Genomic DNA, 17,464 nt, shown 5'->3' with positions numbered 1-17,464 from the left:
GATGCCTTCTCCTAATGTCATCATCCAAACATTTTCTACAAATCTTATTGGGCTCATGCAGCCATCATGTAAGGAACCAACACAGTTGAACAATAAGGGCATGTTCAGTATCTCACCCCGCCTGATTCCTTTAATACCCATAGCCAACAAAATTTTAAGCTATCGCTAGTTACCCTCCAAACTCTCTTTTTTCCTCTCATGCTCACTAGACAATTGCTCACCCAATTTATTTTCTTTATTTTTCTGTTCCTTGGTTGTGAGTTAATGTCATACCCCCAGTCAATTATTTCATTTCATCCTTAGCCTTTCCTGTTCCCAGACATTTGGTCCACCTTCTCCTTAACCTTTCCTAGTATTCAGTGACCTCTCTCCCTTCCTCCCTCCCCCCATTACCCCCATTCCTCTTCTTTAATCTCATTCATGTGTGTTACAGCTATGTACTTTAAAAAGCTGTAACAAGCAAAACATTGTACTAATAAAAGCTCCATCCTCACTTGTGGTGTTTATTTCAATAGACTTGTCAGCAACTGCCACTTTTACGCAACTGCCACTTTTACACAAATTCATGCCTATCACTCACCAACAGTTATCCTTCCCCACAGTTACTAGCAACACCATTGGCAGCAGGAGTCCTCTACTTCCCACCACCCCAGGCTTTTTACTGCCTCTTTGCCGCCTACCTCTTTGGTAAGATTCAACCTTCCTGTTTTTTAAAGCTATTCAATATGTAGAATTTTTATTTTGGCACAAGTATATATATATTTTTTTACTGTTGTCCAGATATAGGACTTACTGTTGATCTGTCCTACTTGCAAGTTTGGTGTTGCAGAATTTTTTTCATAAATCTTATTTCGTGTTAAGTGAAGTTCTGTGAACTTCATGCGATATGTAAGGGTGGGATAGATTAGATATATTATATAGGCTTTGTTTTTCTCTTCAAGAAGTTTGTGGATGTCAGTAACCTGTTCAATGAACAAGTTTCTGTTCCTCTTTTTGCTATTACCAAGGATTCTTCAAGAAGTAGCTAAGGTGGTGCTGCATGCATACTCCCATATTCTGTGAAAGTCTTTCATGATTGAGAGATTGTTGGGTGATACAATTAGATCCCTCTCAAGCTCGCTTTGGAGAGTACCACGAGTGTCAGCGTCTTGGAGTGCGTTTAAGTTTGGGTGGCACACAATGACGTGCTTGTTGTTGGGCATATCCTAAGGTTTAATTTAGTACACACGAGACAATGATCTGTCTCTCCATTTGCACCCCGTATTGCACGTGTGATGAAAACGTCCTTTATGTCATGTTGGCGGGTGATGATGACGTCGAGGAGATGCAATTGCTTAGATCGCAGATGTATCTAAGATTTTAAAGGGAATTGACAACATCAAAAGTGACAAAATTTTCACATTGAATGAGAATCAGAGAAGAAACAATGATCTCAAACTGTCCGGAAATAGATTCAATTTGGAAGTAGGTAGAAACAACTTTGCCAACCATGTAGTTAATGAATGGAATAAACTTCCTGCACAGGTAGTGCAATGTAGTTCAGTTCGAAGCTTTAAGAATCATTTAGATAAATACCTAAGTAAGATCCTGTAATGATTATAATTTATCTTATATTATTTGTTTTTGTTTTGTTATCATTTGTCTGTCTGATTTTCATTTATTATTAGTTATATGTCAATTTATTATTATTTACTATTTACCTGTTTGTTTATTATTTAACTATACCTATGCATTTATTTATGTATTTTATTTGTTATTTACATTATTATAGTTTTTATTTATTATGTTATTATTGATATGATTTTTTTTCGCATCCGACATAGATATGGATCAAAAGGTCTCCTGTCGGCATGCTCCGCCTTTGTAATCCTTTGTAATCCTTTGTTTTGTGCATATCGCGGAGCTGAAACATGGTGTTGGTTATGACCAGCGCATGTTCTGAACAGAAGCTGAGGAGTCGGAGACCATTTGGGTTGTAATTGCCAGTGCCATGGCGGCTGAGGACTTTTTCCCAGTGTTGATAGTCGGTGCCAACCTGGGCATTGAAATCACCCATAAAGATGAGTTTGTTGGTGGAATCCACCATAGTATGGGCCTCTCAGTTTTTCTTACTGGAGTTGTTGGTATATGACGGAGGAGAGAAGTCCTGATAGTAAACGCTACACCTTGTATTCATATTCTGTCATCTGGAATGCCCTTCTAGAAGTAGGGGCAGTCTTCTCTGTCTTCTGTCAGTGACCATTCACAAGAGAATTTTGATTCAGTAATAACTGCAATGTCAATATTATATTTCTGCAGTTCATGAGCAATTAGTGCAGTTCTTCTTTGTGGTAGGGTGTCGTCACTGTCGAGCAGTTCTACCATTCCAGGTTATAGGGATTAGCTTTGTTGGGATAACAGGTCTACTATTGTTTCGACCGAGTTGAGTGGGAGACACGGTAGGCTCGGCTACCTACTCGTGAATGTGTCGGAGACAGGCAATGTTTAGGTCACCTTTTTTAGACCCCTCCCCATGCGGGATGGGCGGTGCGCATCCTAAAGAGGGCCGCCCAATCACCCTGGGAGCTGCCGAAGGAAGCCGCTAACTCCTAGTCCCGGCTTGGCAGCGACCACCTCCAGACCCGCTCCTACCGCCCTGACTCCGTATTTAAGATGAGAGGAAAAATGAAAAGCGGAAAGAAGAGGTGTAGTAGAAGAATAAGGGTCGTGAAGAGAAACTTGTGCAAGAGATGCTTACAGTCGGGGGAGGGCGCAAGAAACTTCAGCCCACTATCTTGACACTTCAAAGTTGGGCTAGTGGCAGGGGGCAGTCCAAGACGACCAGCCGCTGTGGAGTGTTGCAGGAGACTGCCGGGACGTCGGTGTCTCGACACCCGTCACTAGCAGGTCACCACTGCATTTTTTTTCGTTCGGGGTTGACTCCTGTGGTCTTCGCCCACCCAAGAGCTGCCCTTAAGACAATGGGGCAAGGGCTGGTGGAGAGACAGGGCGTGTTTGTACGCCGACGTGCCTGCACAAACCAACTTGTTGCTCCCCGATACAGTTCCATTTAGCCGAGGACCGCAAATCCCCAAATACCGTGTGTGGCCACGGGGACGCAGACAGGAATCTTGGTGACGGAGGGGCAGTGTACTGGCGAGGAAAACTTATGCATGCGGCTTCCTTTTTTCGTCCAAAGGCTAGCCAGTGGCGGGTCTGTAAGCAAGAGGATCAACCAATGCTTTCAACCACTAAACTAAGAGGAAGGCAAGACATGCGTCTTAACGCTACATTGTATCCATCACCATTACTAACCATCACCCACCACGCACGTGATCCACATGCTTGCAACAGAGCGAGACTTCCTCTTGCTTACCTTGCATTTCCCACGACATGCACCCCTAACACAGCACAATTTGAAGACAAACAAGTATAGATACCTAGTGTCACCAGACTAACGTATCATAAATCCTTTTATTATAACTGCCCTAGTGTATTACGCATAAACTAACATAGATATAATATACCTAACAATATCCACCAATTATACAACTAACCCTTATATATCTAAACCGTCCCCAATCCATAGATTAACGAGACTAACGCCTTTGCTTACAGCAACCCTTCTAACCCTATATATTCTATGACATCCATGTAATGTTGCCAGAGCTGGAGTAGGTGAAGAACCTACTGCCAGAGGCTGGGTAGGTCACGAACCTACCGGCCGGAGGTCAGAGCTATCGTGCCCTAGGTCAAGGCCTGGCACTTATTGTATTTAGCCCCAAGGGGCATCCAATTTGTAGTTTAACATCAATGTCTTGTTTAAAATAAATAGAAAGCTCCCGCTTTGGAGTCTATCTCGCCACATTAAGACTTCCCTACGTAACCATATATAACGGTTACTCAACCATACCATAACGGTATACACTGGTGTCCAGCGGTGCTCCCACGTACCTACAAAGGTATACAACTGGTGTCCAGCGGTGCTCTCACCCACACCATATATAACGGTTACTCAACCATACCATAACGGTATACACTGGTATACACCAGGTATACAACTGGTGTCCAGCGGTGCTCTCACCCACACCATATATAACGGTTACTCAACCATATCATAACGGTATACACTGGTATACACCAGGTATACAACTGGTGTCCAGCGGTGCTCTCACCCACACCATATTTTAACGGTTATTCAACCGTACTACACTGGTATACACTGGGATACAACTAGTGGCGAGCGGTGCTCCTACATCAACCATACCATAACGGTATACACTGGTATACACCAGGTATACAACTGGTGTCCAGCGGTGCTCTCACCCACACCATATATAACGGTTACTCAACCATATCATAACGGTATACACTGGTATACACCAGGTATACAACTGGTGTCCAGCGGTGCTCTCACCCACACCATATATAACGGTTACTCAACCATACCATAACGGTATACAATGGTATACAACTGGTGGCTCGCGGTGGCCACAACTACATACCATAACGTACCACACTGGTATACAACTGGTGGCGAGCGGTTCGCCCACACCCCATACCTACCACTGGTATACACCGGTGGCCACAACCCCATACCTACAAAGGTATACACAGGGATACAACATTACCGCACTAGACGCTTCACGACACCCTGTGCTGGAACCATGCCGGTCGCCAGGGATCCACACACACACACACACACACACACATATATATATATGGAAGCCATGTAGATAAAGGAGCTGCAACCTGCTATTAATAGGCAAGTAAATGACTTCGCCCTCCTCCCTAGCATGAAACCTGTTCGGAGGAGCCAGATGGACAACCCCAAGAAATCGGAGTCTCCTCCACAGAGATCTCCTATTCCCCGCTAAAGGGAAGAACCTCCTGCCATACGTCGTTCTCAAAGACTGAGAAGCAGATTGGCGCCGAACCCGGGAGTGACCTCTCCAAGTACCGTTTATGCTAACCTGTGATATCTCCCAGTGTTCCGTGCAAACGTGTGACCTCCCCCAGTTTCAACACAGTGACTTCTCCACGTGCTTTTATTTTCATTTAAAATATGCTCCCTTTTCCTTTTCCTTCACTTCAACTGAGGATGCAGAAGGATCTGCAAAACGTTTTGATATTTGATTTGTTCTATTTGTATTTTGTTTTTTGCCGTATTTTTTGTGTTAATTTCTTGTATTTTGTTTACTGTGTGCTGCTTTTTTGTGCTCGTTATAACTTTTGTTTCCTATGAGTTTTGGAAATTTGATTTACTCGCTCTCCCCCTACCAGAAATCTACTTTTCGAAAGCTTGAGAGCTCACGGAAAAAGTTAATTAAAAATCTTTTGCTGTTGTTTTTAACAGTGTTCTGAATTCTTCTGACTGTAGATCTTGCTTCAGGAGGATGAATAAAAACAAGTCATCCAAAGTCATCCATTTTTTAATGACGTTTCCTACTAGGAGTCATATTCAGAATAAATTAGTCTTACATAGTTACATGATACACAGTTGACTATCTTACACAGGAAACATGGGCTTATATATGTACAGTAGGCAGCCAGGGAATTAAGATGCCTTAATAAGAACATAAGAATGAAGGAGACTGCAAGGAACCATAAGGCCTACACTGGGCAGCTTTGAGATCGTCTCAAAGTCGGGACGTCCTGCTGAGTGGGAAGGGGAAGAGGGAGAAGAAGGAGGAGATTGATGTCGAGGAGCGCCACTTCTAAGCTTAGTGAATGAATTGTACAAGGGGGATGGCTGTGCAGTCATCCCTCGCAATATCACGGTTCACTTTTCGCGGATGCGGTACATCGCGGATTTTTGTTTTTTTGTTTTTCGTGAGTATATGTGAAATTATATCCCAGGATTTCGCGGCCAATAGGTCTTTTAATTTTTCTATATTTGGATTATGTTTGCTGTAAAGTAAGCACTTTCTATCCTGAAATTTTAATAACAATATGAATAAAATATAATACATTAATCAAAACAAAAATAGTATCAAATCGAAATCAAATACGCACTATAAATGAGTAGTCAAAGAATCGCAACGATGCTCGTCAAACGATTGTCTAGATAACTAATTCTTTGTTTTTAACGACTCTAGCGGCAGTCGCTCGAAGCAAAACAGCCTCATTCGAAAACAAAGAATTATTGCTCTAGAAAATCGCTTGACGATCATCCCTAAGCCATAAATGATCATCGTTGAGTGAAAATTAATCGCACCGAACAAAATTACCTTCAATATCTCTAAGTGTAGCGTGTTAAACGTTGTGCTACACAACCCCGAAAATAGATACAGCTTAGATAACACGCTTTTAGAGAAAAATGAGTGCGAGAGAGACTTGGGAGTTCTAGTGAGTCCGGACCTTAAAACCAGGAGACAGTACATTAGCGCCAGGAATAAAGCCAACAGGTTTCATTGCTAGGACGGTAACGAATGGAAGTGCAGAGGTAATTATCAAACTATCTAGCGTTAGTTAGACCCATCCTTGACTATGCGGTACAGTTTTGGTCTCCGTCCTATAGAATGGACATAAATTTACTAGAATCAATACAGAGTAAAATGACCAAAATGATACATGGACTCAGAAATTTGCCTTACGAGGAAAGGCTTAGGCACCTTAACTTACACTCTCTGGAAAGACGCAGAGTGCGGAGTGATCTAATAGAGGTGTTCAAGTGAATCAAAGGCTTTAACATGGGTGATGCAAACAAGGTCATCATATTAAAACAACAGGGAAGGACTTGCAGTAATGGAGTTGAACTGGACAAATTTAGATTTAAGAAGGAAATAGGCAAGAATTAGGTGGTCAACGAATGGAATAGACTTAGTAACCATGTAGTGAGCAATGAAACTATCAGTTGTTTTAAGAAACTGTTAGACAACTTTATGGATGGGGATGATAGGTGGTGATGGATATGGAACTGCCTTGTGTAGGCCTTATTGTCTTTTGCAGTCTCCTTCATTCTTATGATCTTAAGTTCTTAAATGTACCAGAGGTTCACACAGGGCCCTCACATGGGGGGGGGGCACGTTTAGGGGGAGGGGCAGCAATTCTAGCCTGGGCATGCCACCCACAAGGCTGACAAAATAATCATAATAAAAAAAGGTCAAAGGAGCCCTGAATATTTTACCGTAATCGACGAATTTTGCGTTAGAATCAACAGAATGTGAAATATTTTCTCCCTTATCCTTTCTGCAATAGGAACATTAAATAAAAAATTTAAAATCCGTTTAATTACTTCGCAAGCCAATTAATAGCTAAAACAGGCTGGAAGGGAAGGTGGATATGGGAAAGGGGGAGGGGGGGACGTCACTGAAAACTTTGTCCCGGGGAGACACGACACTTTACGGGGGTTGGTGGGGGTGTCACTCAGGCATGTAAGGGCTCTGGGTTCACAGGCCACTGGGCCACTCCCGTTGAAGTCTTCATCATCATATATATACATCTTATTATGGTTGTCGTCAAAGAGTGTTATTCAGCTGAGGGTAAACCCCAGAAGGGCCAACCTTGAATGATTAACGAAGTCAGTTACCAGTATTTAACTTTCACCATTACCATCATTATAGCCTATTACCATTACCTTAGTCTGCAATCATTAATTTAGTCTACTATTATCAACTTAGCCTATTACCATTATTTCAGCCAATTACCATTACCCCCGACTCCTACTATCTTGAGCACCTGATCAGCGGAGGAGCCTGGGCACAATGATCCTTTTTTGTTTGGAGTAAATTTTCCTCCTCGTTTTGAATTTGATCGGGAACCAGGACCTTTGTCTCTCGTAGCCCAGTTTCAGCGGTATCCAGGAGGGGAACCGCTCCCGCTCTTTCCTTTCGTAGACAGACTTCCTCTGACACAACTCGAAGAGATCTTTAATGGATTCCAGTATTTCTTCTTCATTGACATTTTCTTCAAAGGAGTAAAGATTGTCTTCTTCCTAGAAGAGATTCTTAACGGCTTCTAGCACGTCTTCCTTCATGCTGTCTTCGCGGATATGATGTCTCTTATCAGCCACGAAAAGATTTTTAATATCTTCAAGTGTATTTTCATCGGTGATACTTTCTTCAAAGGAACGGTGTCTGTCATTCGCCCAAAAGAGATTTTGAACATCCTCTAGTATTTCTTCGACAGCGATACTTTCTGTACGGGAATGGTGTCTGTCTTTGGCCAAGAAGAGATTCTTAACACTTTCAATCACTTCATCGTCATTAGTATTGTCTTCGTGGGAATGATGGATTTCCTTAGCCAGGTACTGGAGTCCATTGATATTCTTTTCTGAATTATATAAGTTCAGTTTTAATCTTTCTGATTCATACAGATTTCGCATAGCTGCTAAGGTGAGGTCGTTGACGAGGGATTTCTTATTTTGGGAGCGATTGGTCCGTTTTATGTTATACTTTATTGGGAACCATGATCGTTGTCTTTCATGCCCAAGAACTATCCGTATCCAAGAAGGAAGTCTATCTCGCTCCTTTCTGGCAGGATTGATCTCACTCGGTAAGTTTAATAGAAATAGATTCCTTATACTTTCTATTATACTCGTATCCTCAGTACCAGAATTTATACTACTTTCTTCACTATCAATTGGTTTGCTGACGATGGTTACTGTTGTGTTGTCTGAAGAGAATAACAAATGGATGCAAGAAATGACCTCATCCAAGTCATCTTCAGAACGTGAGGAATATTCTTTCCCTTCCTTTGGGAAACTTCTGAATAGATCTCTCTTGGTAAGACACTTTCTACAAATCCTTTTGGCCTTCTAAGCCAGTAGTTCGTCACCACTTCTTTTTCTTTTGATTTGAGTGATCCCCTCTGGTGAGCTCTTGCTACTGTTCTTGTTGTGGACCTACACAAAGTTTGCGCAATCTTCATCATAATGATTATCGAACCGAATTCTCTTACTCCTCGCTTTGTGCTCAAAAGAACTAACATTCAAATCATAAGCCCTTTTCATAGGTAAATTATACTGGCAATCCTCATATAAAGTTAGGTCACTTGACCTAAACTAGTTAACTCTCTCCTCACATGACCTACAAGTAAACATGCATGAACATAGCCCCTCCAAATGATGGTATTGGTCCCACACTTTCTGTAGACGCTTTTCGATGACTTTCATTTCTTCCTGGAGATGATAAATCTCGTGGCTTAAGCAACGGAACTACTATTTAACACATAACAAAGGTAAATCATTTGTATACATATTCCGACTTACACGTCGAGAATACTCAGAATCCCTTTGCTGCGTACATAAACTGCACCGACAGTATTCCCAAGTGTATTCAGGCTAGATGTCCTGCCCAGAGTGTGATCTGTGTTCTGTAGACCTTGTTTCTCCACTGCAGTTTCTAATGTATTCATTGTGTCTGTTGTGATTGTTGTGTGCACAAGAATATCCCTCATGTCCGCTTAGTGGGGAGACCTGACCGCAGACGCATGCGCAGGCTCGCTTAGTGGGGAGACACCTTGAGCGCATCATTCCCTGCCTTCTCAAATAACTCCGAAGGATTAAGGTAGGCGCACACTTGTCCGCATCGTACGGACGGCACGCATCGTACTCATCGGATTGTTTTTGGGGTCTGCGCACATTGGTCCGCATCGTACGGACGGCACGCATCGGACGGATCGGATTTTCTGCGCACATTGTCGGCATTGGACCATTCACCATCCGCAGTTGTGAAGCTGAGCTCTCTCTGGAAGGACATACTCCATATCTTTCTAGTGTATAAAGTTGTGTAATGTTGAACAGTGATAGTGAAGAGGAAGAAATTGTAGTGGTTAGCTGTTTGCTGGCAGAAGAAGAACAGAAAGTTAAAAAAAGGAAAACATGGATTCACAACAATGTGAAATGTGATAGAGAAGGTAAAGGAGGTCAATATAGGTTCGAGTAGGTAATTTACCAGTTAGATAGGATAAAAATTTAGGAACATATCTAAAAACAGTCAGTGAGTTGATATAACATTATATATTATGTACAAGCAAAGCATAGCTATGCAAACAGAAAAAATAAAATAAATACCAAAGAAGAAGGTTTGCATCCGACCGCGACGGCGCTCTGGCTGCAACTGACGATGGGGTCGCACAATTGCCGACAAATGCCGTAGAGGCCATCCGCATCGTTCGTACGCATCGGATTGAATGCTCTTTCGGGGATTCTCGTCGGCATTGCCGATGTCCGATGCGTACGATGCGGTCAAATGCGCGCAGACCCATTTGAAATAATGTAAAGAATACTAAAATCCGATGCGTACGATGCGTGCCGTCCATACGATGCGGACAAGTGTGCGCCTACCTTTATGGGCCGCCTAAAGATTCTAGTCGTCGAAGGAGTTCCGCGGGAGTTTGGGAGATTGTGGGAAAGTGAATCGGCATCTTTTCTGATTAGTGTATTTGTTTATTTGTCAAGTTTTTGTTGTTCGTTTCTTTATTTCTTTGTTTTTATTTTTTATTGTTTTATTTTTGTTTGTTTGTTTATCTATTGATTATTTCTGTCTTTATGTATTTATCTATTAAGCTTTATTTATATATTTATCTATTCATTTATCTATTTATTCATTTATTTTAATATTTATTTTTGCAGTATTTTCAGTGTCTGTTGGTGAGTATCGTGGCCTCTGTCGTGGAGAAATAAACAAACTTGCAGTTCTGAATAAAATGTTTTCAATTTACATAATTTGTTATACTTTTCAGGACTAGACAGACATTCCCAATGCCCCTTTTACCACATCCATCCATCTCATCCTTGGTCGCCCACTCATGTTCACTCCCTTCATCTCTGCGGGTTAGGGCGTCGTTACTTGCAGCGAAGGTCGATGGGATGACGGCTCGAATCCTGCCACCGGCGAAGTTGAACCAATGGCGTAGTTCATTAAATTCCACGCTATAAAGCCCTCTGTAAGGGGCACCGTCCTAGCCTTCCGATTATGTGACGTTAAACCATATCAGCATCATCATCTTCACTCATTCTTTCCATGTGTCCAAACCATCCCAATACTCTTTCGTCAACCCTATCTGTGAACTCCCTTTCCACCCCCGCACTCCTAATCACCTCGTATGATGCATGGAAGGGAGTGGGGGGTGAGGGAGTATGCATGAATAATATTTTGACGTAGCCAGAAGGGATTTTTCCCCGTTTTCTCTTTTTCTGCATGAGGGAACTGAGCGGGGAGGGGGGGGGGTCGCCGATTAAATGAAGGGGCCTTGCTGGGGATGCGCTGTGTCTTACTGCATTGCTTCTGACCCAGGGCAGTAGGGGAGATGCAGGGATCACCCGTCATCCAGGAGGAGCCAAGAAAAGAGGGAGGAAGGGGTGGTGAGTGGAAGTGGGGTGGGTGGGGATGAAAGGGGTGGAAGTGGATTTATGTCTGTGACTTTGGCTACCCCCCCCCCTTGTTAAGGGGAAAGGGAGGAAAGCAGCTGGTATGGTATAAGACTACTCTAGGTGCAATACGGATATCCAAATTTATGGACAGTGTGCCCCTCCCTCCCCTCCCCACCCCAAAATTACATTTTTGGCTGCAAACGTTTAGGCTCGTTCTACACGCATCGATTTTCGCCGTGCGCCGTCCACGTCTCAACGTCGTCTTCTCAAGTAACCATGGATATCTGTGGACGTATTCACACGTCACGACCATGACCACGTGTGAAAGCGTCCATAGATACCCATGGTTATTTGAAAACACGACGTCGTGTCGTGGACGGCGCACGGCGAAAAGTCGATTCGTGTGGAACGAGCCTTAGCTAAGCGGGTCCATATGTAGATGTAATTATTTCAGTTCATACATTTGCTCTAGAAGATAGATATAGTTTTATTTCGTCAAAATAGGGATAGTATGATCCAGAAGTTTCTGTGCTCTTAAGAATATAGTGGACTAGAAAATTAGTCACTAGAACAAATGAACAACAATTGCAGCAGAACACGCCGTGTGTCCACATGTATTTAACTTTCTAATGGACAGAGGGTACCCCCATAACTCAAAGAAATCGTCTGGCGAAAGCTAGACAAATTGTATAGTTGTACAGACGACGAAGAGTTCCATTTATCCAATCTGTATGTATTCATTTATTAGTTTAGTTAGTTATTCGTGTACTTATTTACTTATTTATTTGTTTACTTAATTTTGAAGGGGGCCTGTCAATTTTATTCATCAAATGAGGACGGGTACCATCCGGAGCAGGTGTACAGTATGGACGGTACTGGCTTCTTCTGGAAGAAGATGTCTTCCCGAAGGTACCTCATGAAGGACGAAGGTTTCAAGCCGCAGAAGGACAAAGCCACGCTTCTTCTTATGTGTGGCAATGCAGCTGGCTCCAGCCAGGCCTAATCTACAAGTCAGTGACCCCTAGAATCCTCCAGAATAAGAACAAGAACATGTTTCCCGTGTATTGGATGCACGACGCCATGGCCAGGATCAACAAGTCCTTACATCTAATTGATTCCTTCGGAGCTTCAACCCTCATGACGAGGAATACCTAAATAACATCGGTATTTTAAAGTTTTGTTGATCATGGACAATGCAGGCGGCTACCCTGTGGGTATTACGAGGGGAATCCTGATCGAGTTCCTCCCTGACAACTCCACCTCCCTTCTCCTGCCTATTGGTCAGTGTTGGACCTTCTCTGCTTATCTTCATCGTTATTCATAGGACTGCCCATCTAATTCATCATCATCTTCAGTCAACATTCATTATTAATGAGTACAGTAAAGTGTGAATTACATAATTTTAAACTTCTCTTCAGAGGTATGTAGCGGTTGTAATGTATTATAATGTAATGTAATGCGTAATTTATAGCTGCGTACTTATGCGCAACCTACACCATAACAAGCGATCATATACCAATACATCGTGACATCGGCGCCACATATGATATGTGACACCGACGTATTGACGTATGGTTGCTTGCTGCGCTGTAGGATGCGCAGAAGTAAATACGAAGTTATAAATTGCGCATTACATTACATTATATTACATTACAATCGCCACAGGTACGGACATACGTCAATAGAAAACATTAATGATTGATCATGGCATGAAAGAAAACGACCCTGCCTGAGCACTTATTAGGGATAACTTGATTAATTTTACCTAGTAAGTGTGAGAGTTGCGAGAAGGGCCCTCACATGGGGGGGGGGGGGGGGGGGGCAAATGCCCTGGGGCGGCACTTTGCCCCGGAGCGGTACTTAAGCTATTGTGCCGGTGTAACATTATGGGAACGTTACTTGGACTATGGTGACGAGGAAGTGAATGATGCTCAAGTGGGTTGCTGGATTTTATTCTGGTTAGAGCGAGTGTCGACCTAGGCTGGGTCGGCGGTCGGGCACCGAGGCTGCCCTGACCGCAAAGATGACCGTGTGGGCTTGGGGACGAGCACCGTTGGTTACAAGTACAGAAGAGAACTGCCTATGAAGACCAAAGCCTGGCTCCTTATATACACATCTTGCGTACGCTACAGTAGCAAAGGACCCCAACCTCACTGAAACATGGCTCGGCAGGGCCTAGGTTGTGCTTTCATGAGGACAAGCAGCGGGCTTCGCCCTTCCCGGCTTCGCTGGGGGCTTGGCTGCGCAAACAGCGGCCTACGGCCGCAGCGCTCCGCGCTCTAATCCCACGATAGGGATCCCGTGCTTCGCCGGGGGCTTGGCTGCGCAAACAGCGGCCTACGGCCGCAGCGCTCCGCGCTCTAATCCCACGATAGGGATCCCGTGTTGGGGTTCCGCCCCGAGGCCGAGGCCGAACCCAAGGGACATTTTTTCCTGGTCAGTTCAAGGGAACATGGCAACCACTGAGGACTTGCGACCACTGAGGACTTGCGACCTTTGAGGACTTGCGACCTTTGAGGACTTGTTACCATGGAGGACTTGTTACCTTGGAGGACTTGTTACCTTCGATGAAATTCTCGGATAGACGACTTGACACAGAAGGATTTGACGGCTCCGTACAGACCTGGAAAAGCTCGGGTATGTTCATTCCGTAACTGGGCATATAGGTTCTTGTTGCCCTGTAGAACAGCTTTTGAATTTTTTCGGTTAACTGTAACCCAATTCCAAACGTGACGAAGACGCCTCTTCTTGTTTGCGTCGGATTCCGCGGGCATGGTGTCTGAATCACAGAACACGGTCGCCGGTCACGTTCATGATGCAATCTACCCGCGACCGCGTATATGCGATTTATACCCTTACAGGGATGGCCCGTGTGACGGCGTCCGTGATTGTCCCCTTTTTGCCGGATCCCCGTTCAACTCGGTTAGGGACGTCGTGACATTGAAACATTTTGGAGAATTTTGTTTTTTTATCGTATATATATACAAATACTTGTAGTACAGGCGTAATATGGACTTTACCTACACAATAGTAATACAAGGCCGAAGGCCAGCTGTTTCTACATAACATATCCATTCCTTGTCCATCCCATTTCTGCAGCGACGATACTATAAGCCAAAATGTCGCGTAGACGCACATGTAGGGGACTGTTCACCACACCAGAATAGTGCCAAATCACTGGCACCCTCCACGGACTACAACATACAATGGCAAAACTCCCCGTAGCTGGTCTTTCCATTCCCGAGGTCACAGACAACCCTGAACAGGTCCACTTCACCCCCGTTTTCTTCTCGCAAAATGACACAAAAAGGAAGCCCCCATTTATGCAGCCTGTCGACAACAAATAATTATGAAAAATAATAAACAACCACTCAACAAGAAAAAAAAACATGAAAATACCCAGAAGTCATCTTTAAAGACAGATTCACGTCGTCTGTCACAAAGAACCTTTACTCATCACCGCCAGGGGGGGGGGGGCATTTAGGGGGGCGGCACTTGGGCATGCAAGGGTTCTGGACATGAGTAGTTGTAATCCGTTTATTTTTAAGAATAATGTTGTAAGATGAATTTGGAATGATATTAGAATGTTTTGGTGTCATAGTTTGGGGGTATATATAAGGTTTAAGCTGTTGATATCAGCTTTTATAAACATTTTTAGGAGTCTCGGTGCCTCACCTTCCCCCCCCCCCCCGGAATTGCGGGGTATCAGTGTATACACACGCGCACACACACACGGCGACTCGACGGTGCATTGGTAGTGTTCGCGGACACCACTACGGCGGTCTGAGTTCGAATCCCGCCCAGGGCTGAAATAATCTTAGTAATGCTGCGCTGCGAGTCGTTACTCCAACCCTCCTGGGCGGGGAGTTGTGTGTGTGTGTGCGTGTAAGGTTACATTACGCATAGATCGGTCATATACAGTATGAGCTCTGACCTCTCTTCCGGAAGAGTAGTAGCTGTCGATCACAAGTCCAACACGTGATTTTTTTCCGGTGAATTGAAGTTAACATTTAATTGGTAGTCATGGCACCATTTTAACCTCTTTTGCCGTACGCTATCAACAAATCCTCATTGCTGTACACTTAACCCCAATGTTATATTTTCACTCCCGTTCCAACCTGTTTCAACATTAAAATGAAATTCTTTGATGGGCTGATTTCATGCCGCAGCCGAGATGTGGTTTGGTGTCCTGTTTGCTGTCCTCATCGAGGTGTTCCCGCCTCAGCTCAAGTCGACCTCGATTGCCATCTTCTTGTTCATCATGAACAACATCGGAGGAAACATCCCAGTCTTGGTCGACCCACTGTCCAAGCACTTCACCTACCGTGATGCTCTCTATCTCATGTACCCAGGGATGTATCTCACCAGTAAGTCATTTAAGTTGATTTTTTTTTCTGATTAGAAACACCACCTTATACCACATTTACTAATACCCAATCAATTCGAAGGAACACATGCACATACTTCCTGAACATCACTTCTGGTTTACCAGGTTAAAAGCTAAACAAAATTAAAAACAGCGTTTTGGTCAATAGGGGTTTGCTACTCATGGCATGTGGTGACAAAGGGGCTCTGGTCATGTCTGACCCTTGTGCCCCAAGGAATCCATGTCAGATATGTAAATGTGCAATGAAGTTGGGGCAGCGGCCCATCCAGTGCGACCGCTGCATTAAGGTATCTGTACACTGTGGTTGTTATTATGTCAGCTGCATAGGAGGCTTCGTGGCGGCATTTGATAGAACGGTTGGTCAGAGTCGTTGATGGATCTGCTGGGACTGTGTTCCTTAAATTACAGCTCCATTGCACAACACCCATTTCCACAAACAATAGATTTTCAGCACTATCTGCATTCTCCCCCACACTCCTTCTATCGAACACAAATCATCCCATTTTATTTGCATTAAATAGAAACTGGGGAAAACAAAACATCAAATCCTCTTCTACATACAAGACTGACCAACATTATGAAATGGGCGATCATCTCCCCACGGCATTCTACTACAAAGTAAACTCACAATAGTGAGTGTTAATTCTTGTTTCATAATCCTTATTACCCTCCATATTACATTCATAAATTCTTATTCCTGCACATGATTCACACCCCTCTACTTTTACACAGAATTCTATAGAATACAAAGACCCATCATCCCTGAGGACCCTCATCCTTACTAACAAAAAAGCTGGCTTTCATCACACTATACAAACATATGAACCAGACATTGTTATGAGAGCAGAGACTTGGTTCAAATATGACATAAAAGACAATGAGATCATTCCAACAGACATTCCCTATAACATGACAATATATAAAAAAAAAGACACAAAATGGTTAACACAGTGGGGTCATGATAGTAATAAAGTTAGAACTCAGTTACTCCAGCCAATGAACTAAATCTGAACTCGGAAATTTTATTATTAAGAATACAAATAAAAGGCTGCTGGACTATACATTGGATAGTTTTACCACCCACCTACCTCAGACATTGAATATATGCAGTTCCTTGATGATTCACTAAACAAAACAAACCCCTCTAAGAATATTTGGTTGGAGGATGACTCCTCCCAAACATTCACAGGATGACTGATGCAGTTGTAGGCAACCCTTCCCATGAAGATAACATAATATTACCCCAGACAGACAATAAGAATTTTGTTGGCAAAAAGCAACACCCATTCTTTCACACAAACAGTACTAAAATAAACATAATATAAACTAGTGTCATGAGACACAAGAAACCCACAGTCGGAGAAAATAAACTTCGAATAAAGAAGATTCCTATATTTCGGCTATAAACTGTAGCCCTCTTCTGGAAAGTACATAGGACAGAGGGCAAAGGGGACTTAAAAGCTACAGAAAAGAGAAGGAATGTGGACAGATGGCTTTACTCAGGCGCGGGGTCAAATGGGGTGGCGGAGGAGGGTGAAGGGGGGTTGTAAGCTCCGTACTAGCCTACTGACTGCCGCGCGTGAAATAATGTCAGGAGTCCACTGCCCTTTAGATATATTAATGTTGGGGCATTCCTCAATTAATGCTGATTCAACTATTTTTCTCCTGAAACTGCTGTGGGACTTGAACACTAATCTGGCCTTACCCCAGTCGAAAGAATGATTCTTATTTTTGACATAAAGAAATACAGCCGAATTTTCTTGCCCATACCTAATTGACCT

At 43.3% G+C, this 17,464-nt stretch overlaps 1 protein-coding gene across 1 annotated transcript in view; it reads left to right on the top strand.

The window, feature by feature from the left end:
• The window catches only part of LOC143040619 (D-galactonate transporter), a 98,424-nt gene that overhangs the window by 74,374 nt on the left and 6,586 nt on the right, over positions 1-17,464 (top strand). Inside the window, exons 10-11 of the mRNA XM_076211778.1 lie at positions 603-687; positions 15,466-15,663. Coding sequence (XP_076067893.1) covers positions 603-687; positions 15,466-15,663 — 283 coding nt within the window. The remainder of the gene's footprint in view (positions 1-602; positions 688-15,465; positions 15,664-17,464) is intronic.

This window comes from Oratosquilla oratoria, chromosome 29, assembly GCF_046742065.1.
Source record: "Oratosquilla oratoria isolate Oo_2021 chromosome 29, ASM4674206v1, whole genome shotgun sequence".
NCBI lineage: Eukaryota > Metazoa > Arthropoda > Malacostraca > Stomatopoda > Squillidae > Oratosquilla > Oratosquilla oratoria.
The sequence above is the reverse complement of the archived record's forward strand: the minus strand, read 5'-3'. Positions and strand labels throughout refer to the sequence as shown.